We start from the raw sequence: 25,945 nt of genomic DNA on the forward strand, positions 1-25,945 counted from the left end.
CCTAGACAAGTGTAATCTATTTCACAACCCACCAAAATATTTGAGAAAATTAGTGTCCATAAAAATGTGAAACAGGCTCACTCCAGTGAACTGTAATCTTACTCTGCTGTGTTTTGATGCAGAAAATGCATTTGTGATCCTTCCGTGTGTGTCGGCAAGAACGGAGCACAACCCAACACTTTTTTAGAAAAGCATAAGAAGCAAAGCAGAACTATCTAAAACAGTTTGGAGATTAAAAAAATTGTGGATGACATTTAGTTCAGGCAGAAATGTATTTTTGCAGTGATTAAATAAATGTTCAGCAATATCTTCAAAAGATCTCTGAACTTTGGAAACTTTTTCTCCAAACAGAGATACGTCAAGGAAATATAGCAAAATTTTGTATTGTGGAAATGTTTAATTCTTGTAGTGTTACAGTTAACCCTGCATTTGTGCCCTGCTCACCCTGTACTATACATGTGAAATGCTTTTTACAAGCCATTTCCAGAACAAAAAAAAAGTGCAGAGTTCAAACGGACGATAGAAATGAATGAACATGGTCTACCTGAAACCGTTTTTGTAACGTTTGAATTTTCTGATGTATGCAATCTCATGCAGAATATAGTGTATTGAAGTGAGCAAGTTTTTTCTCTTTAATAATGTGGACCGATTGAACCTTTTAATCACATTGCTCTGAGACCTTCACGTCATGATTTGAAATAGCTGGCTGACTTTTCAATTTGCTGACATGACATGGTTAGTTTTTTATTAAGCTGGGCATCCACATTATTGAAAATAATTACCATATTTATAGTGAAATATTTTTAATATCATACAATAAATGGAAAGTAGTTCAAACTTTTGCTTCTGCAAAGTGATTGTTTTTAGAGTACTAAACTGTTAAAGTGTTTGTATAACTAATCATAATACTAAGACAAAGCCTATACTGTACAAAGCCCCATGCCTGTGAGCTGGGTGGTAAAGTGCCACCTCATACAGTTAGGAGATTTTTTAAACAATGCAAACAAACCACTTTTATGATTTGCTTACACACAAAATGTGTTGCTCAATCAATCTGCAATAGAAACACACATAGACATACATATTTTTCTGCAGTTGTGCCTGTAGCCTGTGGTTCCCTGCATAGCCTATACTGTTGTATAAGATATAAAAACACATTTTTTTGGTGCTGCCCACTAACCCCGCCTCCAGACTGAAGCCTCTGAACTCCTCTGAATGGACTGTCAGTTCAGAGAGTGCTGAGGAGATGAGGATGCAGTGGCTCAATGCATTATTCTTCATCTGGATCCACTGTCATATGTGCAGGACAGAGTTTGAGCTGACTTTACTCCACACTAATGATGTTCACGCACGAGTGGAGGAGACCAACAAGGACTCGGGGAAATGCACCAAACCGCCTTGTTTCGCTGGAGTCGCGCGGAGGTTTACCAAAATCAAAGAAGTTCGCAGCTCGGAGAAGAATGTGCTGCTGCTGGACGCGGGAGATCAGTTTCAGGGGACCGTCTGGTTTAACTTCTACAAAGGCGCAGAAGCGGCACATTTCATGAATAGACTCGGATATGATGCGATGGTAAGAATTATGTCCATTAATCATCGGGTTCACGGTAGACTGAGATAAATGTGAGCTGTTCAAAGAACTGATTTGCATCGAACAGCTTGGATTTATTATAGGGGCCGATCAAAAGTTTGGGAATGGAACAGAACGCTTGAAGCTTTTTTAAAAAAGCTGAAATATTTATAACGTAATTTTTATTTTATTTATTTATTTATTTTTATTTTTTTAATCTTGCACAATGCTGGACTTGGAGGAAAAAATGGCCCTGGCATTTTTTGGTCCAGGCGGCCCACCAACACTTCGATACCCTATTGCCACCAATCAAAAGTTTTTGAACAGTACGGGTTTTTTATGTTTTTAAAATAATTATTTTCTGCTCATCAAGCCTGTATTAATTTGATCCAAATTGAAAATACTTTTTTTCTGATTTTTTTTCTTCAGGTTTCTGTGATTAATAGAAAGTTCAAAAGGACAGCATTTATCTGAAATTTGTTTATTTATTTATTTATTTTTATTTATTTATTTATTTATTTATTTATTTATTTATTTATTTATTTATTTATAGTACCGACTCCAAGCTTTTGAAGGTACATGTATAATTTTATAAAAGCTTTTTTTATTTCAGAAAAATGCTGATCTTTGGATCTTTCCATTGGATCTGTTCAAAAACTGTTTGTATCACACTCATCACGTCTAGTTTTGGATAAGAATAAAACGTCAGGTCCGACATTATCGTGTTTTGAATTGAAATCTAGATTTATTCACATTGGCCCATGGAAATGAACGCACTTGACTTGACCTGGCCAAAAAAAAAAAAAAAGCGGGGGACGAATTTATGTTTTATTAGAAAGTGTTTTACACCTACACGTTTACAGACTCATCACTCTCTTCTCTTTGGCTGCATCACTCATCGCAGAGCAAGTCTGTTCTTGATAAAGCAGCTGTGGAGACCTGGGATCTTACGGATCTTAATGCTAATGAGCCGTCATGTAGCTACTTCTCAGAAGTGGGGAAGAAAATATTTCTCTTAGTTCAATTTGTATCTTTTTTTTTTTATTATTTGGTGTGTTTAAGTGTTATTTTGGGAAAGTCACTGAGAGCTGCAGATCCAGAAGCCAAAAACAGCATCTGCGTTTAATTAGTGTTTTGCACACAGTCAACAGATCCGTTTAGGTTTACAGACCTAAAATTAAACTCTTTACAACATCTAGCTATTTTAGTTGCTAGAAAGAGTGTGCAAAAAGCAAAAGCTTGTGACAAATCCTTGCTGAAAGTTGCTCATCATCACAGTGACTCATGGGATGTCTTTGATCTAACCAGGTTTCAAGAGTGTTGACAGGTTTTCCATCATTATAGATGCTAAAGGGATGTATTCCTCACTTTGTCATGGATGTAATGTAAAGCAGAAGTGGACAGAGTGTACTGGACAGGGCTCTATGAGCCACTGGAGTCTTCATTAGACTGGACAGAGCACCTGTTCAGGGGTGCTGGGACTCAAACCTGTGGAACATAAACACAAGAAGTGGTTCCCAAATCAGCCACTGTCAAAGAAAATTAGACATGGTTGGGTGAATTCTTCTATTCTCCATTTAAAGTGCTACAAAAGATTTAAATTTGGATTTAAATTGTTGATTGAATACAATTATTAAACTATATATGTTTATGTTGTTTATATTTAAATACATGTATTTTCCTATTTAATTGTCACACTAGAAATAATTTACCGTAAAATGTATACATTTAAAATAGTTCTGTAAGCATTATTTGACTAATTTTACAGAATTAAAATAATACAGAATTCACAGTGAAACTGATAAAAGCAGTATATTACAGTCTTTAAAGAATACATTCTGAATTCATCAAATTGAATTTTACATTTCAGGAATTCATATTATTTCTGAGCTCTTTTGTAAAACATAGTTATTTTATTTGTTTACCAGTTGTCTTGTGTTGTGCAGTAGATATGAGTAGTAGGGGATCTGCATAGGGCTTACTTTATGCTCCACACAGTCATTTATTAATAATCATGAAGGCTAATGCTTAAAGCTTCTGACCACATTAGTCTTCATGCTTGTTTAATAAATTCTGCGCTTGAAGCATAAATTGTGCAATTAATTTTTTTCTTATGGTTGGTGACATTGGACTCTGCACCTTACGGAAAACTATTTAATGTGCATGTGTTTCCCTTCAGAACATATTCAGCACTGCTCTAACATGCCTTTATCAAAACGCCTTAACGCCTCAAATGTAATTATAACCAATTACTGGTGCATGCATGCAAATTGTACAAAAATGCTAATACAAACCTATGCCTTGAAACTGATTTTGTATTCATGACATAATATTTGTAATTTCTTACTGTATAAAACATTGTTTGTGTGTTTCTTTAGGCTTTAGGAAATCATGAGTTTGACAATGGAGTGGATGGCCTCCTAGCCCCTTTCCTTCAAAAAGTGAACTGCACTGTTCTTAGTGCAAACATTAAAGCCGATCAAACGATTGCTTCTCGGATCAGCGGATTCTATCTCCCATATAAGATCTTCACTGTTAACTCAGAGAAAGTGGGTGTTGTTGGTTACACATCAGTTGAGACCCCTGCTTTGTCTCTACCAGGTAAGATACTTTTAGTTTATTAATAGCCAGGCAGGTTTACACATAATGTTGCAAATCACACTCTTAAGAACTTCTTATATTATCATGCTTTAAAAAGGAAAAATGCATGTTTAAAAAAAAGCATGTAGACTGTTTGCTATTAGATGAAATGTGTAATTTTAAATGGCTTACTAATAGTTGTCTCTTTGTGTTAAACTGGAGTCATGGCCAAAAATGTTGGCAGTGACAAATTTTGTGTTTTGCAATGTTTGCTGCCTAAGATGTGGTGTTCATTCAGATTTTTTCTAGATTATTGTGTAGAGGGATCAGATGCATTTGAATTCATTCCAAAAAGCTTCATTGGCCAAAAAATGAACTTTCCACAAACAAACAAAAACTAATTTCAGTGTTTTTCTTCTTATTCTTTTTTTTTATCCTGACACAAACTGACCAGCGAACATTAATTTACTAATCATATCTGCAGCACATGTTGAAGTGTGAATGAGTTCTAGTCAGGTGATCATACTAAAAGAGCAGACTGATTGTTATAAAAGGGGGCAAGAAGTGCCAATGTGTTCATGTTAGCAACGGTTACCTCCAAAGAAACACATGCAGCCATCATCGCTTTGGATCAAAATGGCCTCATAGCAAGGAAATTGCAATGAACAATATTGCACCTTTACCGTATCATCAAGAACTTCAAGAAGAGAGGTTTGACTGCAGTGAAGAAGTCTTCAGGACGTCCCAGAGTGTCCAGCAAGTGCCAGGACCGTCTCCTCCCGAGGAGACATCTACAGAATCGTGTCTCCAGCAACGGAAAACTTTCTCAGGAATGAAATCAGGTGGGTGTGAAAACATCTGCACGCACAGTGAAGCCAAGACTTTTGAACAACGGCCTGGTGTCATGAAGCACAGCAAAGAACACACTTCTCTCCAGGAAAAACATCAAGGACGGACATAAATTCTGCAGGAAGTACAAGGAAAACAATGAGAAGTTGAACTCTACCATGAGCCCCGTGTTGTGCCCTGGGCCGGATTTACCTTTTATCGTGACATAGGCAAAACTATTTTTGAGCCCCCTTGCTTATTAATAGGCCTATATAATCTTACCACTTCAGCAAAGAAAAATATTTCACAATCAGTGGAAACCGTTACAGTGTTTTCTATCACCATAAGCGCTTGCATTCAGTCAGTAAAAATAAAAGTGTCTTAATTTGTTTGATAATGGAGAAGGATCATTCCATTAATAGGCTCCAGCGTCGTGGCCACATTACCACTTCGGGAATGCTTTATTTCTTAAATAATTTTAACAACCAGTGACACAACCACACAAGATATTGTTCAGATTGTTTATTTCAAGATAAACCTTCCATTGACAATTCCAAAACTTTATTTTAAAGGAAAACAATGAGAAGTTGAACTACATGAGCCCGTGTTGTGCCCTGGGCCGGATTTACCTTTTATCGTGACATAGGCAAAACTATTTTTGAGCCCCTTGCTTATTAATAGGCCTATATAATCTTACCACTTCAGCAAAGAAAAATATTTCACAATCAGTGGAAACCGTTACAGTGTTTTCTATCACCATAAGCGCTTGCATTCAGTCAGTAAAAATAAAAGTGTCTTAATTTGTTTGATAATGGAGAAGGATCATTCCATTAATAGGCTCCAGCGTCGTGGCCACATTACCACTTCGGGAATGCTTTATTTCTTAAATAATTTTAACAACCAGGTGACACAACCACACAAGATATTGTTCAGATTGTTTATTTCAAGATAAACCTTCCATTGACAATTCCAAAACTTTATTTTAGAGCTAATAACAGAGGCTTGGACCATTGATATGCAGGCTAATGCAGTTATTAGAAAGAGAGAAAGATTAAGCGATGGTGAATACATACGTCTGTGCGTCTCCCAGAAGTGTTCAGCATCACTACTAATAGCAAATCTTTAAGTTGAACTGCTTCAAGAGCCTCGCTACTGAGAAATGTCATGTTGCTTTTCAGCTGTGAATCTATTTTACTGTTGTCTGTGATGCAAAGCCAGGGGGTCCGCAAAATAATTTGCTATACCGTATTTTCCGGATTGCAACTTGCATTTTTTATCTTCTGAAACATGGTACGATTTATATTTCAAAGTGACTTATATAATGCATTAATGTCAAATAAGCAAAGCATAAACACTTAAAAGCAGGCACCTTGAGGTTTATATAGCTAAATATCTCTCTTACCTGTTTGACAAGTAGACAGTATCGCAGAGTTTTCCTTCATTTTAGGAAGTGGTTCACATAGAAGACAAGCACATTTTTTGTTTTCTTTATTTTACAGAAGCACAACATTTCACTGTAATTTTGAAGGTACACAAATAAAAATAGACCGTTTTGAATGATGTATAATTTGTCTTATCTGACGGATATCACATCTTTCCGCTGATATAAGGAATCCTCCCACGCACACACAACATATCACTTCTAGCATTGCAACTTAACATCACAGCCTCATCATCAGCAAACTAAACGAGATAACCGTCAACATGTTTTTGGTGACTCATTTGAACCTTTCTGTTGTACAATATGTAGGTTTTGCTGGTCAGTGTGAGCCTGCTGTGGTGTTTTTACAAACACTTTTTTGCATATGTGAAGGATGCTGATATTTAGACATGAGAGAAGTACAAAGCATTCTTTAGATAATAAGTTCCATACTAGTTAAGCAACCAAATGTTAGACTGCATAACGGTTCACTCATGGAAACGATTCATGCCGAATGAAAGGGCTGCGAGTCCAAGTTTCAGTTTTAAGTAAGTAAGTGTAGTTTATGGACATAGGATTTATGTTTCTGCCAGTGTGTGCAAAAATTAGCTTTTTTTTTTTTTTTCATTGTTAGTTCCATTCCTCTATTCTGATTGGTCAGCAGCTGTGTTTTATTGACAATACAGCACAGCTAAGACCACTTCACCCAACATTCTGAGTATCACTTAGCAACCAAACTTAGCAACATAAACAATCTAGCATTAAAACTGTTCCATGTATTTTGTATTTCTGCAGAATTAACTGTTTTTTTTTTTATTATTATTTATTTAATGAAGTATTGCATTTATTAATAACATCCACACATACCACAACCCTAAACCTACCCTTACAGTAATGCAAATACAGTAATCATGTGATATATTTGCGGTTGTAGGGATACAGCTACAGGAAACCAACAGTAAATCATTTTTTTCGACCTATAAGATTGTGTTTTATTAAAGTCTACATCTACCCCAACCCTAAACCTACCCTTAAAGTAATGCAGATGCATTAAATGTCGTTCAGCATGAGAAAAATAATGCAATATTGATGTGTGCATGCGCAGTAAACCCTGGTGGGAAAATCTGATGGGTAGGATAAAATGTCAGGACACTGGCAATCATCTGTTTTAAAACTAAAAATCTCATGCTGAGAGATGTACGTCCTTTTATAAAAGAAATAAGGGTACTTGAGTTCATGCTGTATCATGACTAAATCATGGCTGCTGGGTGTTATTCTTTTCAACTATATTCGGTGGTGCATTTGATGAATTCTCTACACAAAATTCATCTTGCGAAGTGACACATGCAATTACCTACCAAATACTGTAATACACACATTCTTTCTCTGAGGGTTGTGCTTCACTAAATAAAATTATTTAATAAATAGGCCAACCTGTTTACAAAAAGCACTTATCCATGCGTACACAGAACAAAGTTTGAGTCACACATAATACCTGAGGGAACGCATGCAAAGGAAAGCAAGCCTGCTACAAGCCAAGAGATTCATGATGGTACCCTCTCGTGTTACAATAATGCACTCTTGACACTTAAATTAAAATAATGCCAAAAACTGCCTCAAATGAATTATAAATACAAGAATAAAGTTGTGTCGTAAAAGCTGCATTCCTTTTCTTGTTGGTTCAAATTGTGTTTTTCACAAGCACCCACAGGATTGGCGCCTGTGGCATTTAATATAAATGTTGTTTTGCAATGATCACCGCTATAATTATTTGTTTTAATATACATATATATTCATTTATTTTTGTTCTGTTATGAATGCCACAAAATGTAAATGATACATATGCATGCTTTATAAACGAGGCCCCACGTTTAGTGCTTTAGTGCAACTAACATTAAACTTCCACTAATCCAGTCCATATCATTTGAGATTACATAGATCCTATAACCAGTCTAGATCAGATTCAGATGACATTTAAACAGATCAGGGTAACCAGAATACAGATCTGGTTACAGCCATCACTAACATTGTTTTTTTTTTCATATTTATGTAATATTACAGGTCCCCATCTCCAGTTCGAGGATGAGGTTACTGCTTTACAGCCTCAAGTGGACAAACTAATTGCTTTGGGTGTAAATAAGATCATTGCCCTTGGACATTCTGGGTTCAAAGTGGACCAATATATAGCAAAGAAAGTTAGAGGAGTGGATGTTGTGATTGGAGGGCACACCAATACATTCCTTTACACAGGTATGTATCATTTAATTGGGTTTATATGTATTATTATTAGTGTCACTTTTTGATTTAAATTAATTAATTTCTATTCCTAAAAAAATATTTTCCCATCATTTAAATTCTTTTTTCTCCCCTTCTGTGTAGCACTGAAGCACCACACGTCCATTTTCTCACACAGTCAAAACACCTTTAATTAAAGCTGTAATAATAGGATATTGGCGAAACAAATTTAGTAAAGGCTACAGTATGTATTTGTGTTTGTGCTCTGGAAAGCATTCAGACCTTCTATTTACAATGTGTTTTTGAAGCATTGAGCATGCAGTGGCCGATCACAGTCATATCTGTTGATTTCTTACACACCTGTGATTGGCCTGTTACGTTCAAGAGTTCAGTCAGAATTCACTCCCCTCTAAACGCCAGATTTTAGAGTTCAGAATTAATTGATGTGAATTTGCAGCTACACTTTGCTGATACATTGTTGTTGTCCAGTTAACTGTGAAGCTGCATAAAATAAGAAAATACAGGTTAAAAAAGGGGTACACTTCAAAAGGGTTCACTCAATGTAATTTAAAATAAGGTGCAGAATAGAGGTAGACTCTTTCACTAGGACCACAAATAAGAGGTTAATTTGTGAATAATTTTATTTCGTTAAAGATGTGCAATGGACTATCCATTCCCAACACTTTTCAAAACTCTCTTAATGAGGACTGTGGTCTCTTGCATGGAAGAGCTCCACAAAAATACATTAAAGTGCTAAATGGTGTATGCACAGGTGAACTTTCCAAAGAACTGTGCTGATCCCATCACAAAGAAAGTAACGCCCTACACCTCTAATACCACTCTCATTAAATGTGATTAATCTGTGTTTTAATAAAAGACTTGAGTTTTGTTCCATAAAGGGTGTGATGAACTTAAGGTGAAACTGTAGTAAGCTTTATTTTAATCCAAACAGCTAACCAGTACAGCATTGACATGAGAGTTTCTTTTGCTTCAGAAACTCTGGTCAGGTTGCCAAATACTGCTCATTAGCATGTTACTCACCTCTCCTGCAGCCTTTGAGTATTCACACCAAGCCAAGTACTAACCCCAAGAATTACACATGGGTGTTTGCTTCTTATGATGCCATAAGTTATGTGACTTCTTAGGAAGTGGTGTATTCTTATTTTGTGTTATTAAGTGGCCAGATTTACCTGGCTGATAAGATGGGGAAAATGCACTGACTCAAATTAAAGGAAAGACCCAAGCCATATCTACACTTTTGTTGTTATTGTGTAAGAATACTCCTTTTTTATGTGGTCATTGTATGACATTTAACAAATCCACAATTCAATCTTTAAACCATATTCCTTGAAAATATGGTTGCACTTAAAAGTTTTCCCAAAAGTCAGTAACACTTTAATTATTCCCCATTCTTAATATAGTTATAACAGTAAATTATGCATAATTACTGGCAACTATCCCTAAACCAAACCCTAAGCCTTTAGAAGGTACATTGTCGTTTTTAACATTACTCAACACTTAAATGTGTAATTTCACTCTAATATGCAACAAATTAAATAAAAATAGATTCCTCGTAATTAATAAACTACAATAAATGGTTTATATAAATTATCTTTGGTGCACTTTAATCTTTGAAATTATTTTTGAAAACATCCTCACTTTGGCAAACCTTTGTGTAGTTTGCAGTTTGGTTGTTCCAAGCACCTTGGAGAAGTTGCATCTAGTTTATTTCTGTCACTTGAAGTAACACCAGACAGACTCGATGATGGTGAGCTCTGAACTATGTGTGAGTCTGTAACTATTTGTTTGCTGGACTCCTTGTCCACCCAAAAAACCTCTCTGGATTATAGCAGTATTCGTAAAAGGAATAAACAAATGACATTAATAACTACAAAAAGACAAATGTTTTGGGGAAGCATTTTATGTGCTTAAGCCTTTTATTACTGTACTTAATTTAAGTATTTTCTCTCATTTATTTCGTGTGCTCCTGTGGTCCAGGCCTATGCCTTTGGAAAGTATCTGGGATTCCTAAAAGTGACTTTTGATTCAAGTGGAAATGTGGTGAAGTCTTCAGGCAATCCAATTCTTCTGGATAACTCAACAGCACCAGGTCAGAAAACTGCAGACATGGAAGCAAATTAGAGAATTTAAAACGAGTCAGTAGAGTTTATAGGACAACAGGCTTCCGGAAGGAAAAATCTCATCTTCACAGTAGGGAAAATTAAATCTTATTGTGAAAACGAAAACTGTAACAACGTAGTTGCCCAAGCCGATGAAGCTTTGCCAAGGATGTAACTGAATTGGTTCACAGTAAGAAACAGGAAAATAACAGAATCACTTATGGAAATTCATCTCAGACAATTCAGATTATAAAATACAACAGGGTCACTATTCAGCTCAGTTCAGATATGGCTGCATGATTAATCATATTTTAATTGTGATCATGACTTCTGCTACTCTCTGTTTATTCATCTGTGTGAATTGCCGGTTGGTTTATCTATCCTTAAACAAGCTTTTGTCTTGAATTGAAACATTTTCTGCCCAGTGGTTTATTTAATCTTCCAATCTGGCTTCCATTAGCATGTGCTCTCTCTACCTTACAGAAGCTGAAAACATTGGCAAACATGGAAAGTTGAAGTTTAGTAATCTCTAATGAGGAATTCTGCTTAAATAAAAGTGTAATACAGCCTGGAACTAAATCTGCCAGCAAATTCTCTTCTTTTTCTGTACTTTTCCAGAATTGCTTCAAGCATGCAATGTTGTGATCTTGGACTGGTTTAATTCAAGTCTTAGAGCTCAATAAACAGGAAAAATCCTTAATGAAACCAGGACTTCTGAAACATTGGTCACTCAGTGGAGATTAGTATAACAGTATAGCCTATTAGGATGGTGTGTTGGAGCAGGATTGTACACCCTGTACTACACTGTATCTATCACATGTGATGCATTTCTATTGTGGATTGCACTATTGATATTGCAGTTTCAACCTGTGATCTGATTTTGTCTAGATCCAGTCATTCAGACTGAAGTGGACTCTTGGAGGAAGAATCTGGCCAATTACTCTGCTCAGTATGTGGGACAGACTCTAGTCTATCTCAATGGAACCTTTGAGGAATGTCGATTTCGTGAATGTAATTTGGGAAATTTGATCTGTGATGCCATGGTGAGTGAATAAGTATGTGATTTTAAAGATAAATTTGCGGTTACATTTTTCTTTTTGATAGAATTATTTTGCTTATTGTGTTTCATGGACATGATGACTTCTCTAGATTGAACAAACACCTCACTCTGTAGAGCATGATGTATGAATGTGTACAAAATCGTTCAACTTTAAACCTACAAAATGCATTCAGTGACAATGCAGATGTTAATGTTAGGCCCTGTTTACACCTGGTATTATCATTAGTGTAGTGTGATCTGAGAGAAATCTAGGTGCAATTTGCATCCAGAATGCTTTGCAATTAACACATGTGGAGGAATGTAAATATATCACATTTGTAGGATAATCCAATGATCTCATTAATCAACAAATTGCTGATTACATGCAGCTTTAAAATAAAATTACATTACCATTACATCATAAATTAATTACGACAAACATGCCAAAACTTTATAATTCCCTTTCAGTTGGTCACGTCTCGTCGACCGACATATTGGGAATCTTGCTAGAGAGACTAATCTACTTTGAGTGTAAACTAAATGAGCCAATTCACATTGGCATGCTATGATTGCATCCAGCTGCCGCTGATCACAGCGCAGGTATAATACACAGTACACAGAGTACACACTCGCTTGCCTGGTGACGCCGAGGTGGCATTTGTGGATGAGTCATGTTCTCATTGCAGGAAGAAATACCTCAAAAGGGATAGCGTTCCGGTGCCTCTGCTGCGATCTAATTCTCTTCCTGGCAGAAGTTAGAGGAGGACTAATTCAGGCACTAGCTCAGGTGGTTTGAGGATCGAGGGCTCCTAGAACAGGTCTCGAGGCATGCTGTGGTACACAGGGAACTGGCTGGGGTGCCACGCACAACGGGCAAGCAGAAATCTCTCAGTGCCAGCTGTTCTACTTCCTGACTGAGAGAACACTCAGCAAGGATAAACTGGCACACAGCTGGCCTCGGAGCCTTCGCAAATATGCATTTGCCCCAGTGAGCCTTCTCAACCAGACACTGTGCAAAATCAGGAAGGACGAGGAAGAGGTCCTGCTTATGGCATCCTACTGGTCCACTTGGACCTGGTTCCCGGAACTGATGCTTCTCATGACAGCCCTTCCCTGCCCTTCAGATTCCTCTAAGGAAGGATCTACTGACTCAGGGATGGGGCACCCTGTGGCACTAAGGGTGTACTCGCACTAGCCAGTTTGAACCGTGCCCGAGTGCGTTTGACCACCAAAGCGCGGTTCGTTTGACTAGTGTGAGTGCTCCGAATCGTGCCCGGGCAAGGCTCGATTAGCCGGCCCTGGCCCGCTTGGAAGAGGTGGGCCAGGGCACGGTTCAGTTGGACTCGGGCGCGGTTCGCATGCAGTGTGAGCGCTAACCGTGCCGGAGCACGGAAAAGGACGCTTTGCATCACGGTTTTGTGACGCTCCAAAACCAACATGGCAGGGAAAGGGTCGCTTTGGTCTACGGCAGAGGTAAAGTCCTTGCTGCACTTCAGCTGGTACCTTGCAAACATCCTCATTACGAGCAGCACGATTACGTGAAAATTTTCGCGCCACTAAGGCGACACATCTGTTTAACAACAGGCTGTGAGAGGGCTGTGGACCAAACGACACAAAATTATCCACAAAGAAAACAGAGCGATGCACTCCATTGTGTTCAGAGAGCGACGCTCTTCCTGTTTATCCCGAAACCGTCGCACCATAATGACGTAAGCCAGAGGGGGAGTGGGGAGGGGGGACAATCGTACTCGGGCCTGGTTCATGGCAACCGTGCCTAGTGTGAGTACACCCTAAGTATACTTGCCCTGCTATCAGCGACAGCTGGATGCAATCATTGCATGCCAATGTGCATTGGTTTGTTTAGTTTACATTGAAGTAAATTGGTCTCTCTAGCGAGAATCCAATTTGTCGGTCACAAACATGATGTCTCCATTCCCTCATTCAGGGAATGAGGGTTACAATACCTAATTGAGATGTTCTTCAGCGTATTCTTCATTGGATCACTGGAGAAAGATATTGATACCAGGTGCAAACAAACACATTCAGAAACAATCTTTCTATCTGAAAAAGTTCAATTAAGCACTTATCCTAATTAATGTTGTTCAGTTGCTTTGACACAAATCTTTTTTGTTTAAAGCGCTATCTAAATAAAGGTGACCTGATTTATCATCAAAAATATTTATCACCAAAAACAAAACGCAAAACATCAAACCCAAAATAATCGAATTGCAGTCTCAGAAAGCAATAAAATGATCCATGCAACAAACATTTCAATTTGGTAGATTTGCTCAAAATCGTGCTCATAAGACCCATTTTCATTTCCTTTTCTGCTTGTATTTTAGGTCCATAATAATATTAAATATGCTGATGAAATCCAGTGGAACCATGTCAGCTCTTGTATTCTGAACGGTGGAGCCATTCGATCACCTATTGATGAGCGAAACAGAAATGGTATGAGACACTGATTCACATTCACTTAAGCTTCCTAACTGGACAGATTGATATCCCTTAAGTTTATACTGTGATGATTAACCCCTTAAGTGTCACCCCCCCTTTTTGAGGGTAGAGCTGAAAAGGGCATGTCCAGATTCAAATTAATGTAATTCTGGAACGGTTTGGAATATGAACCTAATTTTGGGCTCGTTTTTAAAAACACACTTGGAAGTTTCTTGTACATGTGAAAGAAGTTGAATAAAATGTAAAATAAAAAAGTTATAGGTGTTTAAGTTTGTTGTAATAAAAAATAATAATTTAATATTTATTTATATTTTATAAAAAAAAAAAAAAAAAAGTATGTGTTGAATTTAATTTCATGTCAAATGAAAAGCCTAAAATCTAAAGAAGTTGTGTTCCAAATTTGACATTGATATCACAAAAAATGAGGTTTCTGTGTTATTTTTAGTTGCTATACCAACAATGTCCACTAGGTACTAGTCATAATCCTTGTATGAATTGTAATGGACGACTGATTTGATTTTTTTTATTCAAACAGCAATAAAACTTTCTAGATAGGTTGTAAATGATTTTTTAATCAAACATAGCTACTAGAGTGTTGTTACAGAAACTTCATACATGATCATGATCATATTATCACATCATATTATGATCATACATGAAATTGACATTCATTAAATTTTTTACTGAATACTTGCAACATCAATCATAGATATACAAATATACATATTCAATTTATTCTCAAATTTTTTTATAAAAACTAGAAAAGATGTTTAGTCTGAATTATTGGCAGCCAAAAAAATATAAGAAATATATACTTTCGTGATTGTATATGTATGTATCAGCTTTTTGTAACAAAAGGCAACTACTTTTTTTATTTTGCTAAATTTTCTTGTCACAAATTTATGAATTACTGTCACTACATAATTTTAAATATAAAACAGTGGTCAAATATAAAAAATACAACCTCTAAGGTCTCCAATGATATATAGTTTGTCAAGATTAGTTTAGGTTTAGTATAGAATATTACGGTTTTAAATATGCAATGGCTTTGGGCCCACCGGTGGGCCAGTGACACTTAAGGAGTTAAGGATTTCCTGAGCAGTAAATATAATACTGAAACACACCTAATGCATTTTTCGATTGAAGGCTCCATCACAATGGAGGATCTGATCGCCGTGTTGCCATTTGGAGGTACATTTGACCTGGTCCAAATGAATGGATCTACTCTGCGAGAGGTCTTTGAGCACTCCATTCGCAGATACGGTGGAAGCACTGGTGAATTCCTACAAGTGTCAGGTACGTTTACTTTGGGGAATTTCTTGTAAGTGGTTTGTGTAAGTGTACTCCATTATTTGAACTAGAGTTCCCCCTCAATTTGAGTACTGGAATAGCGTGGACAAATGTTGTAAAGTTAACAAAGCATCATAAAATTAGTCTGTATGACTTGAGTGTTAATTCAGATGAACTAATATTAATTTGATGCTTATAATTCCTCTGCAGGGTTTCAGGTAGTGTATGATTTATCAAAATCACCTGGAAACCGTGTCAAAAGCTTGAATGTGCTCTGCACTGAGTGTCGAGTACCCCGCTATGAACCGCTCAACCCAAAGAAGGTGTATAAAGTGGTGCTGCCCTCTTACCTAGTGGACGGAGGAGATGGATACTCTATGATCAAAGAACAGAAACTCAAACATGACAGCGGTAAGTCATTATATATGCACATTTAACTGCACATTTCATCATATACTTAGCATTACAATATACTGTGTACCATATTCCATAGGCGACCTGGATATAGCAGTCGTTGCCAGCTACATCTCGGAGAGAAAGAGAGTTCATCCAGCTGTGGAAGGACGTATTCAGTTCGCAAGCTCTTCTATTGGACATCGAGGATGTATGTCCACTATTCTGCTGGTGTGGGTACTCTGGGTCATGTTTGTTTAGTCATTTATTAAGTATTTGTGAAAAACAAAAAACATGTAGCCATTTGTGTGTAACTGTACAGTCAGAGAGAAAAAAAACCTTTAATCCAAAGATTAGTTATTGTCATAGAAGCGAACAGATTAACTGGCAAAACTGTGATGTAGAAAGGATCAAAAGAAAGTCAGTCATCTTTTTACACGTTCTTATTCTATAGGGTTCTATAGGGTTACAGGCACTTATTCTATAGGGTTCTATAGGGTTACAGGCACTTATTATATAGGGTTCTATAGGGTTACATGCACTTATTCTATAGGGTTCTATAGGGTTACAGGCACTTATTCTATAGGGTTCTATAGGGTTACAGTCATTTATTCTATAGGGTTACAGGCACTTATTCTATAGGGTTCTATAGGGTTACAGGCACTATCTAGTACCTATTTAAAATTAATAGAATTCATAGGGGCTAAACTATGCTGAATCTCACAAAGAGATGTCCAGATCATATTGCACTACAACATTTTTGCTTTAAAAGCTTATCTTTTGGCCCATTAAGATATTTTGGTAATATTTCATGATAATTCAGCTAACCCTAAGCTCAAATTCTCATGACTGCAATGTGAAAATAAAAAAGTAGAATTTACATTATGCGTCATTTAGTTAATTTTGAATTTAATTGTTTTATTTTACAGCAGTAATTTGGTCCTCAGAGACATTTTCTTTATTCAAAATATATTTTCATATTTTCTTAATTATGAACTGTACATCTTTTCATGAGACTCTTATAAAAAAGGGTAAAGTTTTTTTTTATCTGTGATTAGTTTCTTGATGATGATTATTGATAGAGGTTTGTCTGGCAAGAAATCTCCATCCTTTTTTTTTCTAAGGTAGTTATTAATATTTTTATAAAGCATTTCTTTTAAATATGTTATATATTAAAAAAAGATGTATTGTAAAACACATAACCAGGGACAAAGTTGCTGGATATATTAAGATTTTATTTACAGAGCACAAAGCCAGAACATTTACAAAAAAAAAGAAAAAATAAATTCAGTACTTTTATTTTGCACATTGCTGTGACACTATGTGAAACGTCTCAGTTCTGTCATAGATTTTTTTTTAATGGTCTGTATCTTGTCTTTTTGAGTATCTTCACAGAGTTTAAAATGGTTTATTTACATCTGATCTGAAGAATGTTTTCATGCTGATAATGACATTATGCATGTTGAATCACATGATCTACTTGATCCAAACCTTTCGTTTTAATGCGGTCACTATTAGACTGTAAAAATTAGGCAGGCTTCCAATGATTCGATGAATAACCATGGCATACAAACCCCATTTAAGTCAATAAATAATTGTATTTCAGTAGTGCAATAAACGCTTTATAATGTTGATGTTAGGTCCGAAAATGTTTTACATCCGTTTACTGGAGACGGAGAGACCTGCCTTCTGATTCTACAAAAGACAAAACAGCAGAAGCTCCATTAATACCACGATGAGCTGCTCGGTGTCACAGTGTGACTATGGTTCAGGAGAGCGTTACCTCACTGAGCTCTGGGAACAGCTCCTGGACAGCGATGTCGAGCAACAAGTACGTCATCTAGGAGCAAATGAGAGATCCGTGGAAGAGATCAATGAAGGAGAAAAGGCGACTTAGCAGACAGTGAGAGCGTTTGAGGACGTTAGATTGAGTGTTTGCACCTGTTTGTTGAGCAGTGGCTGCTGAATAGCGTTGAAAAGCATCTTGACGCCCTCATGCTTTGCTTCCTCACCAACACATTTCCCAACCAGATCTGAGAAACACCACACATCAATTAGGGTTCATCTAAAACTTTGGTCAACATGATAAGACTACATGATATGCTGATTAATCACCAAACCATATTTGCAAGATAACACTTTAGTAAAGGGACAAGTTCTCACTATTAACTAGCTGCTTATTAGCATGCCTATGATTAACATATACTGGCTGTTTAATAGTACTTATAAAGCACCTATTTTACCTTACTAACTATTAATAAGCAGCAAATTAGGAGTCAAAAGTCGTACGTAATGGTTTGATAATAGACAGAATTGGACCTTAAAATAAAGTGTTGGCAAGTGTTTCTCCTTCCTTTAAAATGCTAATTATACTCCATTATAAGGTACCTGGCAGGTAGTTGATCATCTCCTCAAAGGTCTGCTTGGCTCGTCTCTGTTTGTCCTCAGGAGAGCGTTCCTCTGTGCTCTCACAGAAAACAGCATCTGCAGACGTGCAGAATCTGATCAGTTGAAGAAACCAATGTACCCATACAATAAACTAAAACACACTGATGTAAAACCTCATCATACACTAGAGCTGTGTGGGTGAAGCACCATCTGCTGTGACTTCACCAATGTTAATGCATTTTGGGATAGACAGCGGTCTGAAACATGCCTTGTATCGGGTTGCAGATCAACCGGATCCATTTGGTGTATTGGAAGCTCTTGAGTTGAGCAGTCAGAGAGTGTGTGTTTAAGTGAAGTGGAGGGAAGTGCTTGACATAAGTCAGATAAGGTACAGGACTAATGGCATGCATCCAAGAACAAACTACAACCCCAGTTCCAGAAAAGCTGGGACGTTTTACGAAATGACTTAAAAGAAACGATTTCCAATTTGTGTTTCTGATCTGAGATCCAGAGAACCCGGCAGCATTGCTAGAGAAAGCTATACTTACAATTGACGTATAGCTTTCTCAGAGAATAACAGGTATTTTCTTGATGAAGCGGTAGACTGTGATCAATGACAGTGATTTTCCAAAGTACTCCTGAGCCCATGTGGCTATATTTAACATCACAGCATGACAGTTTCTTGTGCAATGACATCTGAGAGCTCAAAGGTCATGCACATTCACCTGAGCTTTCCTGCTCTGCCTACACAGACTGAGATCTCTCTGAAACTTTTCACAACATCCTGTATGGTAGTTGGTGAAAAACTACAACCTTTTCACTTTTATTTTGCCTCTGTAGCAACTTTCTTTGGAGTTTGTCGTAGCTGTCAAGAATGGTTAATATTTACAAAATACATTTAAGTAGGTCAGTGAAAACTACAGAAATCTCAATTAAATAAAAGTCAAAGAGAATTTCATTGTATTTTCTGGAATTGGGGTTGAAACTGTTATTCTGTCTAACGGGTATTAGGTATTGAAGAACTTGAAGATATGTGATTTTATAAAGTACGAGCACACAAACCTCGCAGCAGAGTGATGAGAGAGACGAGGCGATGCTCTTGCATGATCTGCTCTAGTTTGAACTGGAAATAATGGCCTACATACGCCTCCAGTGTCCTCTTCAAGAGAATACGAGCCCCGCTCAGGAAGTGATGGAGCCAGTCAGGCATATGAAACACCACCCGACCTGAGTCCAGAAACAAACGAGTCACATGACTTCAGGAGAAACGTGCCAGCGGTGTTCGGACACACTTATTTTCATAATGAACGGTTACTTTTGTGTTCTTCGGAAAAAAAAATAACACCAACCAGACGAGTACATTTTCTTGTTTTATGAACCTTTCCTTTAATAAAAGTTTTGAAAAGAAACTTTATGTGTTTGCTCTAACTTTAGTAATCATATTTCATATATATATTAAAAACACATTTTTAAAGTGTTACGATGTAGAAAAAATCCCTTGCCTATGTACATCATGTAGTCATATACTCCATCCACCTCCATCAGCTCCATGAAGTAGTTCTGGTTGTGTTTCCTCTCCAGGCCCTCAGGCAGATTGGCATTGTTCTTGTACAGCTCATTAAATAGCTAAAATGGTACGAGTAGAAACATTATTTCCATTATTGAAGATAAGATACACAAACAACATGACAGTCAATTTGATTTCTTTCTTTCTTTCTTTCTTTCTTTTTGAATGATGGGATTTCCCAAACTATTATCTGAGTACTGTTTGTTCTGAACATCTTTTAATCACCTGCATTAAACAAGGTTTAGCCCGAAAAATATATTTGAACTACACCTTCCAAGATTTCAAAACAATATTTCACAATAAATTAAATAAAAATCCACCGAAAAATTAAATCTTGTTTCTTTTTCAGTAATAAGGCTAATATAAATATTATCAATGCTGAGAAAATGTGAAGTTATGTAAAGATATAACAGAGTAAAAATTTAAACATTTTTAAGCTTGGGACAAAACTCCTGTGATCTTCAATTGAGAGTGCAGGTAATTATGAAAAATTGTGTTTTGAGCATACATGTTTAGACGTTTTTGTAAAGATATACATGTGCTACAATGGTTTTAAATGTACTTTTCAGAGACTAGCAATCAGAAAATCATTTTTGCGCATATCAAATGATCAAATGTAAAGGATTCCAATACATTACAAGAAAAAAAAAAAAAAAACCACGAACTATTCTAAGAGCTGTTTTGAGTAGTGAACACACCTTTTTATTATTTTCTGCAGTGGGGCTGAGGATGGTGAGCTCAGGTCTGCTGGGTTTGGGTTTGGGGGATTCACAGGAACTGAAGAACGACTGGATGAAGGGCTCCAGGTTTTGTCCTTTCTGGAGAAAATCAGAAAGAATAAACATCAAGTCATATTAAAATCATTATATAATTAAAAAAACACACACACGCGCATCAGTCATCACAAATATGAGTTGTTCTTTTATTATATTATTTATATTTACACCTGATGTTGAACAACTACAGTTATTTCATTCCTTAAGATACACCAAATCTAAAGAAATCAAGAGACAAACTCTACAGTTTTCATTGGCCAAGGCCCACCCATGAGGCTTGACCAACATATTAAACAACCAATCATTCGTTTCATTCAGCGTCATGTTTCGGGCGTGGAAACAGTGTTGCCCGACGTACGATAATTATCGTATTTGTACGATAATTATCGTATTTGTACGATAATTATCGTATTTGTACGATAATTTTTACCTCATCAATAATGAAAAAAATCCTGTAATGTACGATAATTTCAGATTTTTATGAAGATTTAATTGAAGTCATAGGTCTTCTTTACTCATACACGAAATCGGCTCATTACAGACACTTTGCGTTCGTGTGCAACTCAGAGGAGGTTGCCCTGCTTTAAAGCCAACGAGCACTAGCTGCGGTCCATGACAGAAAGAACCCCTTCAACATCTGCCAACACGCAGTCTTCCAATGACAGCGGCTCAGATGTGGAGTTAACTGCACCACGCCACAACAGCTAAATTCCACCTACACTGGACACAACAGAGCAAGTGTTAAAAATAATTCTAATATGTTTAAATATGCGCCGCGAAGCAGACAGTCACCTTAAAATAATGGGATAGTATTTTGTTGCACTGCTTCCGTCCAACCATGCGCCTAGTTATCTATTGTGGTAATTTGCATGTCGTGTCAAAATGTTGTTGGTTTAGAATAGATAAATAACTCTTTTGACTCATGTACGCTAATTTTCTTCCAAATACGATAATTTTGAACTTCTGGTACTATACTTGGACATTTCCAATCTGGCAACACTGCATGGAAATTTCGCCACAATAACAGACCATGTGTAAAACTATCGGACGTATTTTAAAGATTCTATGCCGCGAACTTTAAATATTTCACATACTTTTAAAACTTCAGAGTTTAGTTCATCCTGATAAGCGCTCGTCGCGTTTCTTCTTTCGTGAGGGGGTTTGGCGGCAACTATCTTCCGCTTCCAGGCAGAACGTTAAAGAACGCGACACACATCTCCCAGAAATCGTGTATAATTCAACCAATCTGATGATGGCTTTTGAAACACCTGAAGTTTTTCTACTTTTGTGTGCCATATGCTTCAGACGTTTATCCAACGGTCCGTGGGCGTGAAGTCTGAGGCTGAGACTAGCCAAACACCAAACACTCCCCGCATCGGTCCTTTGGTTGAACAAACAGACTTGAGCAAAGGGCAGAATAATGACGCACTCATCTACATCTGGGAGCTCGCACAGGGCAGACCTCACTGGTACAGCTGCACTGAAAAACTAATATCACTGGTTTGGCAAAAGCAACATAAAAGACGAGCCTGGCAGCATTCCTGAACGGGCTGGGATAACTGTCATTTACTGTCACTGTGAGGCGACTCCTAGGATAATAATTTGTGTCAAATGTTACCTGAATAATCTCTGCTGAACATAAATACTAAATCAGTAAACCGCAGTGGACTGAAACACCGCTGGAACACAGTTTTAATAAAGTGAAAAGAGACTGAAGTCCAAGTTGATGATCCAGAACATCGGCATGTGACACAATTGTTATTTATTATTATTGAACTTAACTGGGATTAAATTATTGAGCTAACTATTGGGAATATTTTAACTATGGGCTGGATTTTGTTAAAAGATTACTTTTTTTCTCATCTTTGTGTTTTAAACCTCTCCATGTTGGGCTTGAACCAGCGACAGCAAGCATGAAGTGGATGTAACAATTTAATATTAAGAGTATGTTTTGATTTCATTGTCTCTCAAAAGTGAAAATCCAGAAAACAACATCCAAATTCTTACCTCTTTGATCAGTTTTCCTGGCACAGACTTAAATATCTTCCCTGCAGAGACAAACAGAAATTCAATGAAGTAAATTCAGAATACTGAGAGCCTACTTTTCCCATGCTTTAAAGACTTTTATATTTTATAAACATTTCTGAATGAACTAAAGAGGATTTTAGGCGTCCTTCTGTTAAATAAACCATAATTTGAAGTATTAAACTGTGGAATATTGCGAACATATGTTCTCAAGATGTGTCGGACTGGATAAGGGATTGTTATTAAGGCTGTTCAGCTGGACACAGCACACCAAGAGCCACTCTGGCAACCAGTTCAAAAACTCAATAATGATATGGGACTTGAAGCACAGCCCAATGAAGCAGAGCAGGAGAGTTGCTCCAAGTTAAACACGCATGCTTCCGCCTTCTGATGCACAGGAAAGGCAAACAAAATAAGCTCTTTCAGACTTCTCCAGGAAGTCAAAGTACTTAATATAACTTTTTAAGTTTGCAATAATTTTTTCCTGCAATATTTACTCTACAACTAAATATGTATGACATCATTCAGTATATCCAGTGGCTTAAGTTATGGAAATTTTTTGTTTTGTTAATTTGGCATTGATTGCATTAATCTCATTTAAGTATCTTTTTTAGCATACAATGAATAAGGTAGTATATATAGTCCATAGGGACACAGTTTGTTGTGTAACCTGTGCACATAACAGCTTTAGGCTGAAAAACACCATGTACCAGGAATAATTAGTTCTGAGACGGTCCGTACCAGGGAGAGGTGCATGAGATGTGCATGAGTTATGAGGTGATGTGCACTGAGCATCACGATTGGCTCAGAGGTCCTAACCTGTCCTGCAATGTATCTTTTACACTCTAAAAGACCTATTATCTTACACAGATTTGTTTGACCGGTTTTATTCTTGTTTCATGCATGAATTATGGAAAACATCTAGATTTTTTATGATTCTCTTTATTACTTTAATATGATGCTAAAACTGAAATCCATTTTCATTTTTACAAAATTCAATTTTATTTAAAAATGATTTAACTGTCCACGTATGAATGTGGACATCATGCAACAAAGGCCTAAAGTTTCTGAATGGCTTTTTATGCTACAGTATTTATATCAGCTCAGTTATTTAAAACAATTATATTACAATATGATAACAATAAAACACATATTGTAGGAACAATAACAGTAGTTACATATATGTGGAAACATATTGGCAAATGATGGAAAACCTTCAGGGCTGATTTTAACAACTAATGCTGTGACTGTCCTCTGGGATGTTCTCTGTTATCCTGTACTGACCCCTTCACCTATGCTGACTCTACTTTCTCATTTGTCTCCATATGTATGAGTAAAGTTGCCATTTAATGCACCAATATGTAATTTTAAATGGTTGTTTAGTTTGGTATATTTGTTAAATTTCTCTTTAATTACAATTTAAGACAATTTATAACATAAAAAAAGATATACTAGTAGGTTACAGAAATCCGACTTTATTGCAATCTGACTCCACTCTACATGGATCGTTGGTTTTTGGTGAATAAAAACTACATTTTACTCTTAATTTTAGTTTCTGAAATACTAACAATATTCATCATATTTTTCTGTACTAATATTTACCTCATTGTATAAAGGTTTTCCACAGTTCTGCCTGGGGCGTTTAGCACATGGCTATCACTGTCAGCCATCTTGGATTAATGATGTCCTCAAGCAATGAATATTTCGGAAAGCATGATGGTAACACTGTTACAATACTGCTGTTAATCTACTGTCACTGCCCTCAAGTGGTTTAGAAAAAATCTCCATCATAAATGAACCCTAAATAGAGTTAAATTAACGGTCCACAAATGTGGACACCATGCATGAAAGGGTTAAGTACGTTTCAACAAAAAACAAAGCGATTTCTTTATCATAATCTGGTCATTTATGCTCTGAATCTCTCTGGAAGAATTCCTCTCTTCTCTCAGAGACACATGCCCACAGCCGTGGCCTCCACAGACAGTGTGTAACTCATGTTGTCAGACTGATCTATGGGTTTCTCACCACTGACTATCTAGTGTTTCTAACTTCACCAGCCTGGGCAACTTTCAATACATATCAGATTTCAGATGTGAACACAGGGGCTAAGTTTAAATAGTTAATATACTCTTGTATGTGACAAATCCCCTGAATTCTATAGTAATGCTTTAGGACACAAATGAAATTAGGTCATGACTTACAGATGACTCAAAAGTACTTGAGTTACATTCAGTACATACTCAGTCTTCAGCATCATAAAATACCCTGTAACACATCATGATTTTAGATTGACCACAGACAAGCTGCTTAAGTTTCCTACGAAAGGCACGGTCACAAACTGAACACAGAAGTGTGACTGCATGAGGTGTTTTTAACCCTCTGCATTAAACACAGTAATGCATCTAGTCTGATCATAGTCAGAAGTTGAAGGGTTAACTAATAAGTTCACAACAAAAAGGTGCACTTCTGCATTTATCCATGGCCCTTCAGTTTGAGAAGTTACACCAGCCTTCACTTTCTCTACCGGTCAGAACGATTTCTGAAGAACCTAGAATGAATTACATTTTCCAGGGAGAATAAAAGAAGGGTTTATAAAGAAAGAATAGAAAAAAGGATTAATTGAAATAAAGTTTTTCCAAAAGAAGTCAAAGAGCCAGTAAACCCGAGAGAGAAAGAGAGAAACACAGCAAGCATCGAGAAGATCCGTTTACTGAAGCTTCTTTGTTCTGATTCAGGGATTTAAAGGGAATGTGTAAACTGTGCAAAGAACTATAAATTCAAACTAAACAGCTTAACTTTTGCTGAGCAAACAGTTGTGGGGCAGGAAAACAAAACGTGTGATAGACATTAGCAGGGTAGGACAGAACACGTCATTATTCACTGTTTTACTGCATGGTGTCTGTTCCTGTCAAAGCTACGGAGCTCAGACCAGACCAGCTGCTAAACACCAGCAACTACACAACACCTCCTGGGACTTTCACACGTTTGAAGAGTTTACTCTCTAGTGCCAAACAAGTGAGCAGCACTTCTGCAGATTAGAGATGTCTATGGAGGTGAGCTGACAGATCCAGAACCAGCCTGGTCTGAGGAATCTCAAAACTCAACTCATGAATCCATGACTAACCCTGCCATGTGTGAACAGTTCAGGCTGATAGTGTGAGGAATGCCTTGATTAATACCAATAAATAATTTCTTGAAAGCCAGTCTATTAGCGTACTATTGCTGACCATGTGCATCCCATCATAGCCACAATTAACCAA

The 25,945-nt window shown here is 36.9% G+C and overlaps 2 protein-coding genes across 3 annotated transcripts in view; one reads left to right on the forward strand and one right to left on the reverse strand.

The window, feature by feature from the left end:
- Window positions 1-1,199: 1,199 nt before the first annotated feature.
- Window positions 1,200-17,533, forward strand: LOC113037735 (5'-nucleotidase-like). The gene is made up of 10 exons (XM_026195078.1): window positions 1,200-1,570; window positions 3,946-4,168; window positions 8,457-8,645; window positions 9,530-9,546; window positions 10,590-10,740; window positions 11,639-11,793; window positions 14,132-14,240; window positions 15,393-15,542; window positions 15,747-15,947; window positions 16,030-17,533. Exons 1-10 carry the CDS (start codon window positions 1,247-1,249, stop codon window positions 16,188-16,190), a joined length of 1,680 nt encoding a protein of 559 aa, XP_026050863.1. The 5' UTR covers window positions 1,200-1,246; the 3' UTR covers window positions 16,191-17,533.
- Window positions 17,148-25,945, reverse strand: part of LOC113037662 (sorting nexin-14) — a 29,013-nt gene continuing 20,215 nt past the window's right edge. For both annotated transcript variants that reach the window (XM_026194968.1, XM_026194966.1), the window contains 8 exons: window positions 22,668-22,708; window positions 20,583-20,702; window positions 19,820-19,943; window positions 19,380-19,544; window positions 18,318-18,413; window positions 17,871-17,962; window positions 17,713-17,769; window positions 17,148-17,624 (listed from right to left, as the gene is read on the reverse strand). In XM_026194968.1, the coding sequence (XP_026050753.1) occupies window positions 17,583-17,624; window positions 17,713-17,769; window positions 17,871-17,962; window positions 18,318-18,413; window positions 19,380-19,544; window positions 19,820-19,943; window positions 20,583-20,702; window positions 22,668-22,708 (737 nt within the window). In that variant the 3' untranslated portion in view covers window positions 17,148-17,582. The remainder of the gene's footprint in view (window positions 17,625-17,712; window positions 17,770-17,870; window positions 17,963-18,317; window positions 18,414-19,379; window positions 19,545-19,819; window positions 19,944-20,582; window positions 20,703-22,667; window positions 22,709-25,945) is intronic.

This window comes from Carassius auratus, chromosome 20, assembly GCF_003368295.1.
Source record: "Carassius auratus strain Wakin chromosome 20, ASM336829v1, whole genome shotgun sequence".
NCBI lineage: Eukaryota > Metazoa > Chordata > Actinopteri > Cypriniformes > Cyprinidae > Carassius > Carassius auratus.

Excerpts from the sequence above, each read along its gene's own strand:
- LOC113037735 (XM_026195078.1), top strand. The coding sequence starts at position 1,247 with ATGAGGATGCAGTGGCTCAATGCATTATTCTTCATCTGGATCCACTGT. Across the intron at positions 1,571-3,945 it reads GACTCGGATATGATGCGATG|GCTTTAGGAAATCATGAGTT; the intron begins GTAAGAATTATG and ends GTGTTTCTTTAG. Across the intron at positions 11,794-14,131 it reads ATTTGATCTGTGATGCCATG|GTCCATAATAATATTAAATA; the intron begins GTGAGTGAATAA and ends CTTGTATTTTAG.